Source organism: Capra hircus, chromosome 9, assembly GCF_001704415.2.
Source record: "Capra hircus breed San Clemente chromosome 9, ASM170441v1, whole genome shotgun sequence".
NCBI classification, from domain to species: Eukaryota; Metazoa; Chordata; class Mammalia; order Artiodactyla; family Bovidae; genus Capra; species Capra hircus.
The window spans coordinates 82,329,241-82,348,701 of NC_030816.1; the positions used below are offsets into that span (position 1 = coordinate 82,329,241).

Consider the following 19,461-nt stretch of genomic DNA (forward strand, 5'->3'; position numbering starts at 1 on the left):
TCTGGGAGGGGTCCCTGCTCTCAGGTGTGCCCCGAATCGCACAGCTCTGATGGTTGTGTGTGCTGAGTCATTCAGCTGTGCCCAACTCTCTGTGACCCTATGGACTGAAGCCCACCAGGCTCCTCTGTCCACAGGATTCTCCAGGCAAGAAGACTGCAGCAGGTTGCCATACCCTCCTCCAGAGGGTCTTCCCGACCCAGGGATCAAACCCCCGTTTCTTATGTCTTCTGCACTGGCAGACGAGTTCTTTACCACTAGCGCCACCTGGGAAGCTCTGATGGTTAGACTTCCCTGTCTCTCGCCCAGCTGACATTGGCCTCCTTGTCCCCTCTGCTCGTTGGGAGTCAGAATAATCAGTGTGGTGACCGAGAACGCGGGTTTTAGACCAGACAGAAGAGCTGGGTTCAGATCCCGGTGCCACCATTACTTCTGCCGTGAAATAGCTACTTCTCAACAGCCGTGACTGTTGAATGAAGGTGCCAGTGGGTCCTTTCTCGAATCGTGCTATTCTGTGATGTATTCATGCGACACAGTAATCCACACGACGCAAACGCAGCCTGTGAGCGGTTGGCCCCTGCTTCCCTTCCCCCAGCCCCGCAGTCAGCTTTTGCTGTCTGTCTGTATGGATTTGTCTGTTGTGGACATTTCATACGAGCAGAATCGTGCCCTTCATGCTCTTCCGTGAACGACTTCTTTCGCTGAGCCATGATTTCAAGAGTCCGTCCGTGCTTAGCTGGCATCAGCGCTTCATTCCTTCTTTGCTGAATGCTGTTTCACTGTGTGTGTGCCGCCTCTCGTGTACCCAGGCGACAGTGGACGGGCATTCGGTTTGTTTCCATCCTTCAGCTGCTAGGAATAACACTGCTGCGAGTATGTATAGTGAAAGTGAACTCACTCAGTCGAGACTGACTCTTTGCGACCCCATGGACTCTAGTCAGTGGAATTCTCCAGGCCAGAATACTGGAGTGGGTAGCCTTTCCGTTCTCCAGCGGATCATTCCAACCCAGGGATGGAACCCAGGTCTCCCACACTGCAGGCAGATTCTTTACCAGCTGAGCCACAGGGGAAGCCCACGAGTATTTATAGACAGGTTTTTATTTGGGTGACCGGGTCCCCTTCACTGAGAGGTGTGTGGGCGCCTCCTGCACCCTTAGGTACCTTCCTACCTCTGCAGTTTCCCCCGTTTCCTGGAGGCCTCTGGACGTCGGCTGGGCTTGGGGCCGTGCCCAGCGCCAGCTCGTTTTGTGTGCTGACAGATGGCGGCCGAGGTCACAGTCACACTACTTTTGTTCCTGTCCTGTCTCTGACCACCCAGAGCGAGTTTATTTGTTGCCTGTAGGCGCTGCAGGTGTTTGGAAGATGGCTGTCTCATCCCCGCCAAGGACCTTTCTTTTCCTCCCTTACGGATCCCTCGGACTCCGGGTTCTCTCCCCATGGCCCCAGGTCAGCCTGGTCTCCTTTGTTCCGGCCTCTGTGATTGGTTTCTAACATTACACTCTGCTCCGAAACTTCGTCTCAGAGTTCTGTCTCTCTGCCCCAGCCTCTCCTGATCTTTGAGTTTGAATCTGGATTCTGTTCTTTGTTGTATGACTGATTTCCTCGAACTTTGTCCTCAGAAAATCCAATCAGCGTTCTTCTGCGTCGTGGAGTTCACGAGGTAGGAGTTGAACTCAGAGAGGGCCTGAGACCGCTGTCCAAGCTCAGGTGCACTTTGCTCTCGTCCTGTGATGACATCTGTGCTCTAGACCTTGCTGTTTGCATCCTTCTGATTCGAGAATACGGAAAGAAGAGAGCACCGTGTTTCCCCAGCGAGGGATCTCTCCTTTCCGTCGCCCCTCTGAACATCACCCTCTTAAGAGCCTTTTACCAAAGTGCTCAGCAGTGATCCCCCCGCCGACCCCGGGTTTACCTCACTCAACCCTGTCATTTGGGTTTGGGTCACTGTTTGGTTTGTCTTTGATTGTGATTCTCTCCTTTTAACTTTTGTACCTGTTTACATTTCCTCTTAAGCAATCACCACAGTAGCTGTATTATTTTGGATTTATTATAGCTGCTCTTATTTGCTGAGCTTTCGCTCCTTGCCAGGGTCTGCACTAAGCTTGTTCTGTGCATCAGCTTACTTAAATGTTACAATACTTCTACAGAGCAGTTGCTTTATGGAAGCGAAATCTGAGGTTTAATGTGATTTAAGTAAACTGCCCAACTGGGAAATGGAAAAGCTGGAGTTTGAACCCTAATCTCTGATGTCACAATTCATATGTCCTTAATCACTGTGATTTCCACTTTTCTAGTAACATCAGTTGTTAATAGTTCGGCTTGCATTGCAGACTCACTTGTGTTTTTTTTTACAATTCTATGTAAGTGGAACCGTGTGACAGGTTTGAGTTCTTGCACTCGGCGTAAGTGCCCGGCCGCTGCTGGATGGCGGTGGCGCTCAGTAGTTTAGCCCTCCGTGCTGCTGCGTGAAGGTGTCACGGTTAGTGTATCCACACACCTGCTCGTGGCGCCTGCGTCGTTTGCAGTTCAGGGCCATTACAGAGCCGCTGCGAACCCCCGTGTCCAGACCCTCGCATGGACGTGCGCTCTCGCTTCCCTTGGGTGCACAGGGATGGGATGCCGACTCCTGTGGCAGGGGCCTGTGTCACTGATGAAGACACGCTGGGTTCACGGCGGCCGTATCGTCTCACATGTCGGTCAGCACCTGTGAGAGTTCCCGCTGTTTCACATCTCATCTCATCAACACTCGGTGGGTCAGTCTTTGTCATTTTGGCTGTTCTGATAGGTGCGTAGTTCCCACGATGGCTCAGCAGTAAAGAATCCGCCTGCCAATGCAGGAGATTCAGTCCCTCAGTTGGGAAGATCTCCTGGAGGAGGAAATGGCAGTATTCTTGCCTGGAGAATGCCATGGACAGAGGAGCCCGGCGGGCTCCAGTCCACGGGGCCGCAAAGAATCAGACATGACTGAGCGGCTAAATGACTGCAACGATAGGCGTGTGGTGGTATTATGTTTATTTACAGTACTTTGAAAATACTGGTCTTCTGGCTTGCATTTTTTGACAAGAAATCTCTCATCCTATATTTGTTCTCTATAATGGTTTTCCTCCCCTTTATCCATCCCCTACCCTCACTTTTAAGATTTTTTTCTCCTTTACTTAAACAGTTTGATTATGGTGTTCCTTGGTGTACTTTTCTTCCTATTTCTTGTCCTTTGAGTACAGTTGAGCTTCTTGGATTTGTGAGTTTATAGTTTTCATCAAATCTGGGAAAATTCTGGCCACTTTCTTCAAATATTTTTTCTATCCTCCTGCCTTCTTTCCGTCGGTAGGAATCCGAGGACTCCAGGTACATTAATACATCTTCTCGGCCGCCTGAAGTTGTCTCAGAGCTTACTGACGCTCTGTGCGTTTTTTCTGTTCCATTTTAAGTCGATTACTTTGCTCTGTGTTCATGTGTTCACATTTATACCCTCTGCGATGTCTCATCTGCTGTTGATCAGCCTCCCGGTCTCGGCCTCACGCTCCTCTAGCTGCTTGGAGTCCTTATCTACCAATTCTATCATCTGTGATTTCTGGGTCAGTTCGACGGATTACTTTCTTCCTCATCCTGTTCCGTATTTTCTTGCTTGTGTACATGTCTCGTATTTTTGATTCAGTGCCAGAGCTTATGATTGCTGGACTTCTGTACTCTCATAAACATCGCTGAGCTCTGTCCAGGACGTGGTCACGATACTTGGAAGCAGCTCAATCTCTTCAGGCCTGGATTTTAAACTCTGCTTGTTGGGAGCAGAGCAGCACCAAGTGTAAGGCTGATGTTGCCCCACCGCCAAGAAAAAACGTGCTGGCGGTGCGCTCCACAGACCCCTGTGCATGTTCCTGCTGCCCGTGGAAGGCGCTGTGCTGGCCCTGCGTGCGTGCCAGGGCTCCTTTTGGGGATTTCCCGGCCTTGGGTGGCTTATCCACACTCAGGCGCAGATCAACATTTGGCTGAAGGGGTGGGGGCACGACCTTGGCAGGTGTCCGGAGCGAGCTCTGTGCTCTCTCAGTGCTCTGCCCCGTGAGTCACGACTGGTGAGCTCTGTCCCTGCCCTCACCGCGGGGCCTCCACAACTCAGGGAGACCGCAGGCTCGGGTTGGCTTCCTGCACAGTGTGGGGCGACCCGAGGGCGCACCCCTGCCCCGTGAGCAGGCCATTATGGCCCTTCACTGCTTCGTGTCCACTGTGTGTGTGTGTCTAACGCTGCAGGCAGGTGAGGGAAATCTGAGTCCTTCACTCAACTGTTGCTCTGTTACAGTTTTTACATCGCTCAGCTGATTTTAATTCAGCACAGACATGATGGTCCTTCCTGGCACGGTGCAGCGCGTGTCCTGGGGTCTGGGGATGAACCTGGCTGCTGAGCAGGATGGGAAGGACTGCCTTCTGCCTGCCATCAGCACACAGGGCCCCTTCCTCGCCCTGTTAGCCGCAGACTTGATATGAGTGAGACTGCTCAGCACGGGAACTGGCAGCTGTAATTCCAGTGTCTTCTTGTGTCAGATTCATATTTCTGTTTCATTTAGTGTCTTTTAGATCATCATACCTACTCACATTTTTTGCATTTTTAAAACTTTTTTTTTTCTTTTAATAGAAAGCCTGGCTTTTTCTGTTCCCCCACCCCCCACTCACTGATGGCTTTTTCTAATAAAGAGATTGATAGCAGTGATCAATCTTTGATATGAGATTTAAAAGCCAAATGCTCATTATTATTATAGAATAATTTATCTGCTAGATTCATCATTAGTATGCTACTGTTTAAAACCATTGTCAACTCTTGGTACAAAGTATATGTTCTTTAATATAAAAACATACTAAGTGTTAAAGTGTTAGAACATGTCAGAAAGTGTAGGAGAACATTTTAAATTCCCTGTAATCTCACATTTCAGGATGACTATTGTTAATGATGTGATGTACTTCCTTTCAGATGAATTTTTTCCCAAATTGTTTTCCTGCTTTCCATTTTAGTGGAAGACTTACGACCCTGCGTTTTCCCATTTGGAAATCTGGTTCCGGTTCGTCTTTGTGGTGCTTACCTTCATTGTCACTGTGAGTACCGTTCACCTCATGGAATCCTAACAAGGGCAAAGTTAGTTTATAAATTCTGGTTGTCAGAGTGTGGGAGATTTATCTGAACTCTGAAACACTCCATCCAGTGGGCCGACCTGACGGTACAGAATATTCTATACTCTGCCCGGGCGCGGCGCTGCAGGAGTGCGGTGGTGTCATAGTAAGGACTTCTGAGTAGTGTCGTGGCAATTACAGGTGACTGACTCGCAAGTGAATTGTCATCAGCGTTCAGTGACAAGTGCCCTGTAACTTGGGCGGGAGGAGTTCTGCCTTGTTTGAGTGACATTCTCTGAGTGCTGACTCAGCAGGTTTTTGGGTTTTTACATTTGGAGAAGTGGACCAGACCTTTCGGTCTTTGGGCTCTTTTCAGGATTAGGGGATGGATGTGCAGGCTCAGGGCTCCTTTGGGATCCGAGGTGGCTGTCCGCAAGGGCACCATGACTTTGGGGAGCAATCGCTTATTAAAGTAGAAGCAGCCCCATCGGTGCCCAGCCATCGAGGGTGGGCGTCTGTAAACTGAAGGAAGGAGGAGGGGCCCTCCCCAAGCCGACATCCAGGGGGTGGGTCCACTCTTTGCGGTGGTGGCTGCTCCAGCTGCCACCCAAGGGACTTGCTGTTTTGCAAACCGACCGCTCACAGAAGGACACAGGGTCCCAGGGGACATGGAGGAAGGTGCCAGGCAGTGGTGACCTGGGAGTGGCTGGAGGGCCACACCCGGCCGCAGAGCTCAGAGAGAGTGGGCTCGGCCAGGGCACCCCCCCACCCCACCCCGGGGAGCTCCCTGATGGAGGGAGGTGGGAAAGTGCCATCGACCCTGGGTCAGAGATCCTCACCGTTTCTTAAAGGATTCCTGTTGCCTGCGGCTCTGCAGCCAGACTCTGGGGCCCAAAGAACTGGCCCCCAGGGCCCCATGTTCTCAAACAAGAGAAACGGGCCTGATTCTGACAGACGGGGAGATGGGCCATTAGCCCAGGACGTCCAAATTGCTTAGGAGATAACTGGCTTCTGTTAGATCGCAGGAAAAACAAGAAATGACACCAGGCCCAGAAATCCCAAATTGCGTGATGTTTTAAAGGCTGTAAAGAAGCTTCTCCCAGGAGCCGGGCCCCTTTAGGCACACGTTTGAAAACAGGCCCACCGTCTGACCATGGCTCATTCTGGGGCTTTTCCTGTGGGTGCCCTGGTGTCCCCCAGAAGCCGCTGTCCCCTGTGAGTAGCACCTCAGGGGCGTGTGGCCTGTGCCCTGGGCGGTCCTTCCTGATAGAAGCAGCCGGCTCAGGAGGAGGCCAGGCAAGAGGGGTCACGGCCGTGACCATCCTCATCTGACCCCCGTCCTGTGATAATGGCTCCTTCACAGTTGTCCCTGGCGGTCTCGGTGTCAGTTCAGCCCGGGGTTAGTGCAGCAGGTCTGGGCTGGCCCCAGACCTTCGATGTGGGCCAACAGCCGTTAAGGGATGCCGCGTGGCGTGGCCGAGACGGTGACGGGGCCTGGTCTGGTTCGCAGTGCCTGTTCGCGCACTCTCTCCGCAAATTCTCCATGCGAGACTGGGGCATCGAGCAGAAGTGGATGTCCATCCTCTTGCCCCTGCTGCTGCTCTACAACGGTAGGCCCTTCGGCGCGGTCCCCCTCCACACCGAGAGCTGGGGGGCATCCCGGGGGCGATGGGGCCCTGAACAGGGAACGCATGGGATGTGGCCCCAGGACTCACGGGGACAGGCACTTTCCCCCCTGCTTGGAGGACTTGGCTCAGGGTGGGAGCCCAGCTGTCTGCCTCTGTCCCCTGCCCCAGAGAGCTATTCCTTCCAGAGCTGCGGCTGGCGAGAGCAGACGGTGCTCTGCAGTCATCCCCAGAGCAATCTGTTCAGTGGCTTTTCAGTTTGCAAAACAAGACAGCCTTTAGTTCACTACCATCCCCTGGGCTCTGACCGGGGAGAAAGCCATCCTGAGCCCTGCGCTCCTGTGGCTGGGGCGCCCGCCGGCTCCGCCTTCAGCAGGCCTGCCTGCCTCTTACCTTGCAGACCCGTTCTTCCCCCTGTCCTTCCTGGTGAACAGCTGGTTCCCGGGGATGCTGGACGACCTGTTCCAGTCCGTGTTCCTGTGCGCCCTGCTGCTCTTCTGGCTGTGCGTGTACCACGGGATCCGGGTGCAGGTGAGCCCTTGGCGCTGACCCTCCCGCTCCAGGCGCTGGTGACGGTCCTAAGGTAGACTCGGCCTTGAGAACCTGTCGTCAGCCTCACAGTCCACAGAAGATGCGTGCCGTGTGAACATGATCTGAGTATCTATGATCCGGTGTGGTCTATGAGGGGGTAATGGTTTGCAAGGATTAGTAGCTTCTCTATTTTTTACTTTTTTTTTTCTTTAAAGGGAGAAAGGAAGTGTTTAACTTTCTATTTGCCTAAATTCTTCATCGTTGGACTACTGTGGTTGGCTTCTGTTACCCTTGGAATATGGCAGACGTGAGTAACTTTCTTCTACGTGAAACCACAGTCTTGGCGAGCATTGAATAATGTGGGCAGACTCAGAGTTGACCGTGTTCTGTGAACCCATCCAGAAGGGAATCTGTCACCCAGGGTTTCAAGGCTTGCTCGTGTGACTTGAGCTGCAGGTTCAGTTTTGCTTGAACAGTATGTAGAGGCATGCCTGAATCTTCTAGTCTCGGGTGGAAAAGGAAAAATACCACGTCATTTGAGATATCTCCTTCCGAGAGGCAGAGGCTTCATTTGTAGGGATGATGCTCCATTTGGCTCCTGGCTTGCCACTGTCCCCAGATGTTTTGATTCTCTCCTTTGGTTTGTGTCTGTAAAGCTTCCCGTCCTCACACCAGCTCCCAGAATTGATCTTTAATATTTCTGTCCGTCAGTAAAAAGGCACCGCGCAGAAGCCTAACGTAGTAACAGCCTGATTCACCCAAACAGAATTTTCTGCAGAAACTAGTTCCATCTCAGGGATATGATTTTGGAAGCTGGCACATCTCATTTCTTGGTACAGTAATGGTAGGACTTAGCTCACATCCACTTCTCTCCCTGCCCACCTGTCATCCAAGTGACCAGTGTTGTTTTGAAATGAGTTTCATGGAAGTTTATGTTTACCTTTCTTGCTGTCTTTCACTGGAAGAGCGCATGGCCGCCCGCTCCAGTATTCTTGCCTGGAAGACCCCACGGACAGAGGAGCCTGGCGGGCTGCGGTCCATGGGGTTCAAAGAGCCGGGACTGAGCGGCTGCGCACATTGCCGTCTTTAGGTTCTCATCTGTGTCCTGGTGCCATACATGCCATAGACGGGGTGCCTGGAAAATCAGCCTCAGAGTTGAGATAGCATAGAGAGTCTCTTAATGAAAAATACTGTACTTTACAACACTGAGGACTGTGGGCCGTTCAGTAAGTAATTCGAGATTTCTCATAAACCAAGGTTTACTTTTCAAAAATCTTTTACAGTTGGTCAGTGAGTAGATTATATTAGTAAATTTTTTAAAAAGCCAAGGGAGAGAAAGTATAAAATAAACTAGTTATTAATCTATGGCTTTTTTTTTTTTTTGTAACATCGTATCTTTAGAGTCAATGAATTACATGATCCAATGTACCAGTATCGAGTTGACACAGGAAATTTTCAGGTAAGGATTGTCAGTGAAACCTGTGGGTTTTTTTTTTTCTTTCTGCTGTTTTAAAAAACGACTCAATTTTTTAACTTAAATTGTGCTGTTGACACAGCTGGCTAACTGGTTGTTTGATAAGGGCCATAGAAAGCTCATGGGAGGAAAATTGGGGGAGATGTGTTTGAATGGTAGGAAAAAGAAGCCCTGCATTGTCACTCCCCGTCCTTGGTTTATGGTTGAAGCGCCAGGGCACAGAGGTGCCGATTTCTAGAAACATTGTAGAACAATTAAGATATTTTGTCCATTTAGTTCTCTGAAGCGGAGTGGGGCTGGCTTCGTGGGCCTGCGAGCTCTACAGCCCCAGGGCCTGGCGCTCCCGGTGACGCTGCGCTGTCTCGGTCCTGAAACTTTTCGCGCTTTGGGAAGGCGGATCCCAGCGTTTTTACTTAACTCGAGTGACAGCCAGCCCGGAGTGTGGCCTCCTCTCGAGGCCCGGGGTGTGTTGGTGCCTCGTGGGTAGCCCATCCTGGTGCAGCTTCCGCGGAGCCCAGGCGTGGAGGTGCCTGGGGCTGAGGGGCACCCGGACTCCCGCCGGGGGGTCTGGAGTCCTGTCCCCGGGCAGGGCGAGCCCCAGAGCTGAATCCTGACCCCAGGTGACTTTCCGGCATTTCCCCGTGCAGCTTTGCAGAGGGTGATCAAGTCTGTGGTTCTTTGTGGGAACTGCTGTCTGAAAAGGAGAGAAGTGTAGTGAATGACGATACCGTGTTGAAAAGCGGTTGAGACAGACGTGTCACAGGGATTGGTGCCAGCGCTGATTCCCAACTGGACCCCGGCAGCGGAGTGCCCGTAGCCTCTCCACTCCACTGCTTGTGAGTGTGAGGAGTTCTGAAGGTTGTTCAGTGTGTGCCTTACGAACAGCACGTCATAACCTTTGCTCTCAAAGGATATGTGACCTTGTGAGGGAGAGAAGGCGTGGGAAGTAGAGACCAGTGTTGCAGCTTGCAGGGGCCCAGCAGGTGTGTCCTTGTGGACCGCAGCCCCCTGTTACTGGGGGGAGGCTGTCTTTATTTGTGTTTTGTCCTCTCTGTCTTTGAATTAGCCCTGGGATGCTCTCATAGGTTTGCAAGGCAGGGTGCCCCTGGAGCTGCAGAGGAGGCGGGAGGTGTCCTGGGCCAGACAGAGGAGACACTGTCCCCAAGCTGTGATGGGGCGGGGCGGACCCTTGGGGAATCTGGACGCCCCAGGAAGGCTCTTGGCTGTGTCTCCTGAGGGGTGAGGCCTCAGGGCGGCCCCTCTGGGGTGGAGACACTAAGGAAGGGGAGGAAGGAGCTGCTTTGACACCTCATCAGAGAGGATTCTGCAGCCCCGGTGACAGGTGACATTTGACACTGCTGGTTGAGTTTGCACCTCCCAGGCTACTCATTTGAAAAGCCCCTGATGCTGGCAAAGAGGAGGCGGGAGGAGAAGGGGACGACAGAGGATGAGGTGGCTGGGTGGCATCACCAACTCAAAGGACATGAGTTTGAGTAAACCCCAGGAGTTGGTGATGGACAGGGAGGCCTGGTGTGCTGCAGTCCATGGGGTTGCAAAGAGTCTGATACAACTAAGCGACTGAACTGAACTGACGCTAATCTACAGTTAGGGAGTTTCTGTCTGGTACAGTCACTGCTCACTTCTCACAGGAGGACGTGGGGCAGGCAGTCCTGCCCAAGGTCACACGCCCGTCCTGCCGAAGGTCACAGGCCGGTCCTGTGCTCTGGCGAGGCTCCCCAGGCCTGCGGGTGAAGCCCACAGTCCTGGGCCACGGCCGCCCCTCCCTCCTCCCGCTGTGTCATCTGTGCAGTGGGCAGTGGTGGGATCTTCCCTCGAGTCGTCGTGAGGATTGAGAGAGAGAAGGAGGGTGAAGCGCTGGGCCGGGCTCCGGCACGGCAGGGTCACTGCAGCTCTGGCCACTTGTCCCCTCCTCAGCCCGGCAGTCAGGGAGGCCAAGGGCTCAGGAGCCCTCGCAGGAAGAACAGACCGAGCAGTCTATTCCTGTTACGAACGGAAACCCTTGAAATCACGGGCTTCTAGGGAGATGGCTGAAGGGGCCCAGGATGGAGGCCACGAAACCCTTTCCCTTTACAGACGAGAAAACCGAGCCCAGGCTGAAGCCACAGGTTCTGAGGAGGCAGAGCAGATCTTTTGTCTGCTGACTGTGCGGGGCAGTCGTGGCTCTGAGAAGGAAGCGCTGGGGCGGGAGGAGGGGTTTGGGGGGTGTCAGGTGCAGAGGAGGCTTTGAACTCTTGCAGAGGTTCTGCAGAAGAAGGGGCACCACGCACCCAGCCCAGTGGGGCCTGGCCTTCGTCAGCCAGCTTTGCTGTCACAGCTCCTGAGTACAGACGAGAGTCGTCCTGTGTTCCCAGCCTCAGGGTCGCAGAACCTAGAGTCTTCTGGATGGTCTGGTTCAGTCCCCTCGGTCCTCAGGAAAGAAAACCGAGGTCCAGAGAAGCTGAGATCCGGGCTGGACCCACATCGCGATCTTCCCGAGCAGGGCAGGGAGCCAGGCCCTCACCCCGGGGAGGGGCAAGCGGGAGCCACCACGTTTACTGAGCACCTAGTACGTTCCGGGCCCCGGGCCCAGAGCTGCCCGTGCGCCGGGGAGGCGTTCGCTCGTCTGATGAGCAGGGACCGGGGTGCGCCCCTGGGTGAGCCGGCCGCCTCTGCTGCACGAGCAGAGTCCGCGTGTCCTTGTGCTGCTCGCAGCAGTGACCCTCGACCCCGGGTCCTTTTAGAAAGGCTTGGCTTTCCCGCTTACAGCATCGGAGGAAAAAACCACCCTTGAGACCCCACGGTCGTTCAAGGGCCCGTCTTGTTTCCTGCCAGGGAATGAAGGTTTTCTTCATGGTGGTGGCCGCCGTGTACATCTTGTACCTTTTGTTCTTGATCGTGCGGGCCTGCTCCGAGCTGGGTCACATGCCTTACGTAGGTGAGTGCTGGTCTCCCACCCCTGGTGCAGGGCCGCCTGCCAGGTCGGGGAGGCGGGCACCTTCAGGCCGGGGGCAGCGGGGGGAACCTCGGCAGGTTTGCTGGCGTGACTGGGCCACGTGGACAGTGCCTCAGGCGAGGGTGGAAGGGAGCCCAGTCGGGCGGAGGTCAGCTGGGGCCCCGGGGGGCCGTGTGTGTGGCTATTGGAGCTGCCTGGATCCTTCTGGAACACACCTTCCGAGCAAGGCGGTGGGGGTGGGGGTCTCCTTCTCTTTGAATCGGGGGAAGTCACCTGATCTCATAGGGTCCTGTCCCCCAGTCTGTGGCAACCAAACAGTAATGGCCACAGACCCTTCCAGACTCGGGGAGGTGGGACAGCGTGTCTTCCTGGGCGTCAGGTGCTAACAGTGGAGTCCACGCGGGAGGGGGTTTTGTTCCGAGAGTTTGGCTTTCTTTTCTTCTTTATCTTTAAGCTCTCTGGGATGAGTGGATTTTAATTCCAGTTTGGTGATTTAAGAAGCGTGTATGTATTTCTCTTTCAGATCTCAGGTTAAAATTCTTGACTGCATTGACTTTTGTCGTGCTCGTCATCAGGTAAGAAGACTTTATTGCTTCAAAGAATGTGAGTTTTTGTTCGACTGTCACGAGTATCTTTTGTCCCCGTCTATGGGGTTAGTTTTCGGGTGCTGCTTACCAGGTGTCCGCAGGGTCAGAGCCCCGGGGAGACAGGATCGCACTCTCTCCCTGCCCTGATGTTTGTGTGGAAGCAGCAGGTGCAGCAGAACACGGGTCAGAGGATTAGAAGCCAGGGTGCTGTGCTTGGACGGGTCTGTGGGCGGGAGTTGTTTTTGTTTGCATCCCTCCAGCGGGGGTCCCTGAACCTCACCTGAGGGAGGCGCAGAAGGCCGTGTCTTTGAATGAATCCCAGGTCCTTGCTCCCGAGATCAAAACCCTGAGAGGAGAAGTGAAACCCTGAGAGAAGCGTAGCATCTGCATTTTGCTCTCCGTTCTTGGTTGTGCGAGCAGCAGAGACGTGGGCGTGAGGTCCTTCCCCTGGTGGGGGCTCTTCAGGGCTCCTCAGGGCCAGCTCCCCACTGCTGCTCTAGGGTCTCAGCTGTGTGGGGTGGAGGATCCTGGAGGCCTCTGGGTTCCTTCGCTGCCCTCACCGAGCCATGTGAACTCAGCCCGCGTTTCAAAACGAGCTGGGTTTTATTCCGCCTCTGCGTTCACCTGAAGGTACAGGTGCGTGTGTGGCTGTTGCTCGTCTCTCCTCAGCCCTCATGCGGCCTCACATTCAGCTCACCTCCTTCTACACAAACTCCCCCCACCCCCGCCCCCGCACATCCTCGCCCTCCGGCTGCCCCCGCCCACCGCTTGGGAGCCGGACTCCCTGAAGCGCTTAGGCTTCATGATCTTTCTTCATCTGACTTTGAAGGGGGTCGGCCCCTTGGTGCAGCAGAGGTTTATGGAGCACCTGCCCTGGTGAACAGGCAGGCAGGCTCCTTCCTCCCTGTTGCAGTGTTTATATTCCAATGGAGGAAGGTGGTGATTAAAAAAAAAAATTAATAAAGAGCGGAAGTGCCATAATGAAAACAGAGGTGTGATGACAGCTGGGGGCTTGTGGCTGCTTTATTGGGGGGGGGGGAATCTGCTGCCTGAAGTCGGGCCCTGAAGCTCGGGCTTGGGGACAGCAGTGTGTGGGGGTGGAGGATGGGAGGGCAAGGGTGGCCAGGAAGTCAGGTTGAGCCAGGGTTCCCTTCTCAGTGATGGGGGCCCTTCGCAGGGCGTTTGGCCGGGAAGGAAGAGACCTGGTTTACGCTGTATTCAGCAGTCAGTCTGGCCAGAGCGGAGGTTGGACCTCAGGGAGGGGAGGTGGGCTCTGGGTACCAGGACCCTGCCGTCACGCGTGTCAGCAGAGAGGCCGTGTGCGCGTGTGTGCACCTGCATGTGTGTGCAAGTCTCCATGCAGAAATAATTGTGACTAGAGTAAGCGAAAGCAGCAAGTCTATTGACATATGAAGCTAGTGCCGTTTCTTGGTACGTTTTTACATATTGTTCCTCCCTCCCTCCCTTCTTTTTCAGCATCGTCATCCTTTATTTAAGGTTCGGAGCACAAGTATTACAGGACAATTTCGTAGCTGAACTGTCGACTCACTACCAGAATTATATCCTTTTCTGGGAAGGTGTCAGGCACACAGCCTAGTGGGGTGGGTAGCGGTTCAGGCCTCTGAGCGTCCGGAAGAGGCAGGTCACCTGTACAGCACACCCTGGGGGCCCCACGCCTGTTCCCCCGAGTGAGAGGCCCCTGAAGGCGGCCGCGGGGCTCAGCCATCCCCGGGGGTTGTTCGCCAGATGGGTCAAGCCTGGGGACCCCAGCACCTGCCTCGGCTGTCCTCTTTGTGGGGCGGGGACTGCAGAGGGGCCTCCCTCGGGTCAGGCTGGGGCTGCCTGCCTCCCCCTGCTGAGCACTGAGGAGAAGCCGAGGCCTGACTCAGGAGTCCTGTCTCCCAGAGGGCATCCCTTAGCACCTCCCAGGAGTGTCCAGCTGTGGGGGACACCGGTGCCTCAGGGCAGGGCTCCTGCGAGGTCCCTGAGGCCTCGTTGCTCAGTAGTGACCCCCCCTTTCAGGTGCGTGCCCAGGTCGGCTGTGCACTCCCCTCTCCGCTCTCAGTGGTGGCATCCATCAGGGGACACTTTGGGGTTCACCCTGGATGTCTTGGGTTCTTTCTGTGGGGCCTCTTACATCCTTGGAGTCAATGCATGATTGTTCACAGTTCGGTAACTGAATCTCACACCACGCTTTTATCAGATTCTCTAAAGGGTCTGTAATTCAGAAAAGACTAAGAAAGACCAGTTTGAGAGTCTTGTTTCCAGGGCATTTCACCGTTGACTCACCCGTACCTGTGTGGCCTTCCCACCCTTTGTGTGTGCCTTGATGGCAGCAGGTCCTGCCATGGGTAGGAGAGGGCACAGCTCACCTGGGGGTTCCAGGTGCCCCGGGAAGGTTACTGTGACCTCTGGCTGGACCTGCCCTGTGGCGCCCCGACGTCTGGGCATGGACCCCCGAGGGCCTAGCTGGTTGGGGGCGGGGCCAGCTAACAGTGCCAAGGAGACCGTGTCTGGGCCTGCTGCTTCCCTTGACTGCTGCCACCAGCTGAATTCTTGTCTTTCTACGGCTTGTTGAACTTTTACCTCTACACTTTGGCCTTTGTGTACTCGCCCTCGAAGAACGCCCTGTATGGTAAGCTGCCCCCGACCCCCTGCCCACCTCCCCTTGGCAGGGTGCCGTGGCTGCAGAACCTGCTCTGGAGCAGGGAGACCAGGTGGGCGCTCACAGTGAGCCCTGAGCCGCAGGTGGAGCCCAGCAGGTTCTTTGTCATTACAGCCCCTCATGCGAGAACCAAGCGTGTTGGTGGGCCCTGACACCAGCATCATGACGCCCCCCCCCCAACCCCGGTGCCCTGAAATGATCTGTATAACACGAGTGCCCCGACCGTCAGAAGAAAGTCCTATGTACCCCCAGCCCACCTCCCCAGGGACCAAACCAAAAAGCAAACCCGGAAGCCCTCTCGCCCCGGGATGAGAAGGGGGCGAGCTCTCTGGAGCCCGGGCAGCACTTGGCGCGCCCCGGCCACAGGCTGTCCTTGGAGGAGTTCCCAGCACATGCCCGGGGCCCCGGCGGCGTGCGGTGCTCCCGTCCGCGGTGATGGACCGGCACCAGGGGCTAGCTCAGGCCCCAGGTAGGAGGGTGGCCTGGCTCTCGTGAGGCCCTGGGGGATTCCAGGGGGTGGGGCAGCTAGATCTCGGTCTCCTCCAGGGGGCTCAGGCCCCTCAGGCTCCCACCAAGCCTCCCCGCGCTGTGCTGGCCTGTGGGTGAGCACGTCCCCCGCCAGGACTCGGAACCACCTGTCCGGCTCGACACCAGCCGTAACCGGTGGAGGCGGGGACAGGAATCCAGCTCTCTCCGACCCTCATTCTTTTCCTAGGACAGCACCCGGCCTCTCCCGGCTAATGACACAACAATGCTTGTTGGTTTTCAGAGTCGCAGCTGAAGGACAACCCCGCCTTCTCCATGCTCAACGACTCGGATGACGACGTGATCTATGGGTAAGTAAGTCCCGTCTCTGCTTAAGGCTCTCTGTCCCGCGGGAAGCACTCAGCCTGCCTCTGCACGTTCACGGAGGAGGCTGGCGAGCCTTCTGAGGCGCTGTTCATGGTATCATCCCTTTTGGTCCACCCGGGCGTGTCTGCGGCCCCCGTTTTTTTGTGCTCAGGAGGGGCCTCGTGCCTTCCTGCTGGGCATCTGCACACATGGTTCTGGGCGGCGGGCCCTGGCCGTCGAGGGGCTGGAGGAGGGGGAGGCGGCGAGAGGAATGGGGCGAGCCAGCAGGGGCCGGGCTCTCAGGACGGCGCCGCGGCGTGGAGAGAAGTCCGCGCTGTCGGAGCCCGGGGTGTCAGAGGTCTCTTCCGTGACAGGAGTGACTATGAAGAGATGCCCCTGCAGAACGGCCAGGCCATCCGGGCCCAGTACAAGGAGGGCTCCGAGAGCGACTGAGGCCCGGCCGCCCGCCGCTGCGAGCGCGCCCCGGCCTGCCTTCCCCGGATGCGTCTGACGCGCAGAGACGCCCTGGCCCTCATTCGTTTACACGTTTGAAAGGAAAACCAAAACTGAGGGCCAATTTAAATGTTGGGCCTAAATTTACCATCACACTGACGGCATTTATTTGGGAAGAGAGGCCCTGACAAAAAATTTTAAGACAGCCAAATCATTTTTTCAGAGATTCCAGCTGATGAAAGACAAGCTGTTTTCAATGTTAAGAAATCATTCCTGTTCTTAGTAGAGAGAATTACATGCTTTAAAAAAAAGTTTGCTGATTTTGAGTTCCCGGAAGGCCTTTGTGAATGTGGCCCGCAGCATGGTGGCGTTCCCCCTTCTCGCTTCCTTTCTCTCCTGCCCCGTGGCACCAGTTGTCCACCCTTCAGAGGGAAGCCCGTTTCTGAGGTGCCCCACGAGGGTGTTCCTTCCCCGCAGGCTGTTGAGGGGGCGAGGGAGGCTGGGTGGGCAGGTTCGAGGTGAAGACTGCCACCAAAGCAGAGCCAGGGTCTCGGGAGTTCTGAGGGTTCGACAGGGTTCCTTAAGGATTGACAGGTCGTCAGCTCCAGTTGACAGGGAAGGGTCTCACTGTCAAGAGTCTTTTAGAGGCCTGTGAGCCTTACATCGTGAATATGGATGAGGCCCTTGTGGGTGGGGTGGGGAGGAGGGTACCCATGAAATTCCAGTGAGCAGTAGTAGCTCTGTTAAGGACGATATTCCTGTAGAGCTTTCTTTTTTTTTCCCCAATAAAAGCTAAACAAGTGACTGATAACAATACTACAGATTCGTTATTGCCAAAAACTTCTTCAGCTTCACATTTGGAAACTAGGTGCAAGAAGGTAACACATTTTTAGATGGTTTATGGAAGAACATCTCTGGGGAGAAGGTAACTTGTGGGGAATCATTCCTGCCCTGTGAGCCTCACACGGTCGTCAGGTAAACGGGTGAACTGCTCTGCGTAAGTGCTGTCTGGAGCTGCTGAATCCAGGAGAAGGCCCTGGAGACCCCCAGCTCCTTTCTGTCAAGGCCAAGTGTGGGAGGTGGAGCTGTCTCCTCTGCCTTTCCTCTGGCGTGCACACTCATCTCTTGAACGGTTCACCTGTGAGCACTGCAGACATCCTGATGCCTGCCATCTGGGCAGACACAGCAGGTAGGGACGTGATTGTTCCACCCTGCAAACAGCACCTCCACTGTCTCCATCTGTGCATCAGCTCTCCAGCTACCATGCAGAGCTCAAACGATAGTCCGCTTCAGGTAGCGCCGGGGCCTTAGAGAGCTTCATGAAAGACTATTTATTATGACTTCGTACTTTTCTTCTTAATTTAACGTACCTTTAATATGGATTCCATTTATATTTGTTTTTAAAACCCTGTAAATAAGAAAGTTTGAATTCAAACAGTTGTGTTGTTGCAAGGGTAATTCAAGTTTACATGGTTTTTACATCTGCAATGATTCTTTTTTTGATTCTGTATATTCAGAGGTATTAAAATTTTTTTGTTACCAAACTTACTTCTGTTAAGACTCACTATAAGTAATTTTATGTAAACTGATGAAAAGTTACTTGTGCTGATTAATGTATTCTAGTATGTTATAGTTTACAAATTTTAATTGTTATAACTGTCCATAATTTGGAATGTTTTTATCAGTAATTGTAAAGTATCTGAGGCATTTAGCTGTACACATTTAGGCATTTTTACAACTTATCCTTGTCCTGTAGTGTAACTGTTAACTGATGATTGATCTTCGTACGTTGATTCTTGATAGCATCAGGTCAGTGAAATGAAAAATAAGGGAGTATTTATTAACTTTCTGTAACTAGGTTGGGAACAAGGAAGTTAAAAAAGTAATTTAGGGGGAAATGGTTCTTTATTAAATCATGCATTTTCAATTTATCTTCTCTGGTGTATCATATATGTCAACATATTACATCTTCCATGTAAAAATGTGCTTCAAGTATATAGCATTTAGCATGTGCTATAGGTACTAGGTTATAACACTAAAGTCTGCCAGCAACCTTAGATGGTAGCAAGAAAATTATTTATTATTTTTTTGGTCTTGGAGGGTTATCAGAGTACTATAAACTAAAATTAAAAATCCAAAGGGCTGACTTTAGTTCTTCCATGGTAATGGCGTGAATAACATCATCTTGGGGATGATTTTTTATACTGGTCTAGTCTGGGGAATCTGGAAGATGACCACAGGCCTTTCCGTTTCCCTAGAGAGAGCTTCATTATCCATGAGGATAAAGGTCCGCTTGATTTATTATTAAATCATTAAAGCAGCACAGTGATGCAGTTTTCTCTCTTAAGCCCCATTTGAAAGGCTAAAGAAGGAGATAGATAAAATATATTCAAGGTTTGTAAGATTGTTCCTGTACATAATTACAGATTGCAGTAAAAGTTCAGATTCAGTATGTGAAGCCAGCTTGCTAAATGGGCAGGTTACAGGACAGATGTCACCAGCCTCAAGTATTCTGTGAACTGTTTACTCAAGGTAGAGTTAATGTTCAGTATGTTATGACGTGGTCAGTAGCTTATTTCCTGGAATCCCCTTCACAGGTAGAAACACTGAAGCTTAGAGGGGGTGATGAAAAGGGACATCTCGTTGAGGACTGGATGTAGGACCCAGGAATGTATTGCCAGACTATGAAACAGGATTTTCTGCTACTGAAAACTGCCTTTTTACAAAAGGACTGTAAATGTTTGTAAAATAAAACAACTCTAAACCTTAGGCTCAATGGGAAAGCTAGAGCTGAATATTAGACCTTGGAAGTGTGTCAGCGAGCACACTACCCTGGGTTACAGAACCATCACTGTAATCAGAAGTCAATAAACGTTTATTTACGGCAGATTCACTGTGGGAGTGGCTTCCTTGAGACTGTGTCTCTGGTTTTTCTTCAAATCGTGTGAATCTTTAGCCTTTTAGTACCATTCTGGTGGATGTTAGCACATTGTTAATATTTGATCCTGTGTATGTACAGTGCTTCCTCTTTGCGTGTGGCGTCAAGGTGACTGTTTAGGCACTTTAGGGACGAGAGCAGGGCTTTTTCCAGTTCAGCAGGTGATGCAGAGGTGTGTCTATTGTCGTGTAAACGTGGCCCTGGACAAGCCCTGAAGGCGAGGTAAGACCAGGGTTTGGGCCCCCCCTATATAACTTTAAATCAGATAGCCTCTCAACACCTTTTTCTCACTCGTTAATGGGCTAATAAT

The 19,461-nt window shown here is 53.1% G+C and overlaps 1 protein-coding gene across 1 annotated transcript in view; it reads left to right on the forward strand.

Annotated features, from left to right (window-relative positions):
* The window catches only part of TMEM181 (transmembrane protein 181), a 63,087-nt gene extending 43,985 nt beyond the window's left edge, over positions 1-19,102 (forward strand). The window contains exons 7-17 of the mRNA XM_018053416.1: positions 4,999-5,079; positions 6,605-6,704; positions 7,120-7,250; positions 7,466-7,557; positions 8,652-8,709; positions 11,557-11,659; positions 12,201-12,252; positions 13,741-13,823; positions 14,810-14,899; positions 15,699-15,765; positions 16,135-19,102. Of these exons, the coding sequence (XP_017908905.1) occupies positions 4,999-5,079; positions 6,605-6,704; positions 7,120-7,250; positions 7,466-7,557; positions 8,652-8,709; positions 11,557-11,659; positions 12,201-12,252; positions 13,741-13,823; positions 14,810-14,899; positions 15,699-15,765; positions 16,135-16,213 (936 nt within the window). The 3' untranslated portion in view covers positions 16,214-19,102. The remainder of the gene's footprint in view (positions 1-4,998; positions 5,080-6,604; positions 6,705-7,119; positions 7,251-7,465; positions 7,558-8,651; positions 8,710-11,556; positions 11,660-12,200; positions 12,253-13,740; positions 13,824-14,809; positions 14,900-15,698; positions 15,766-16,134) is intronic.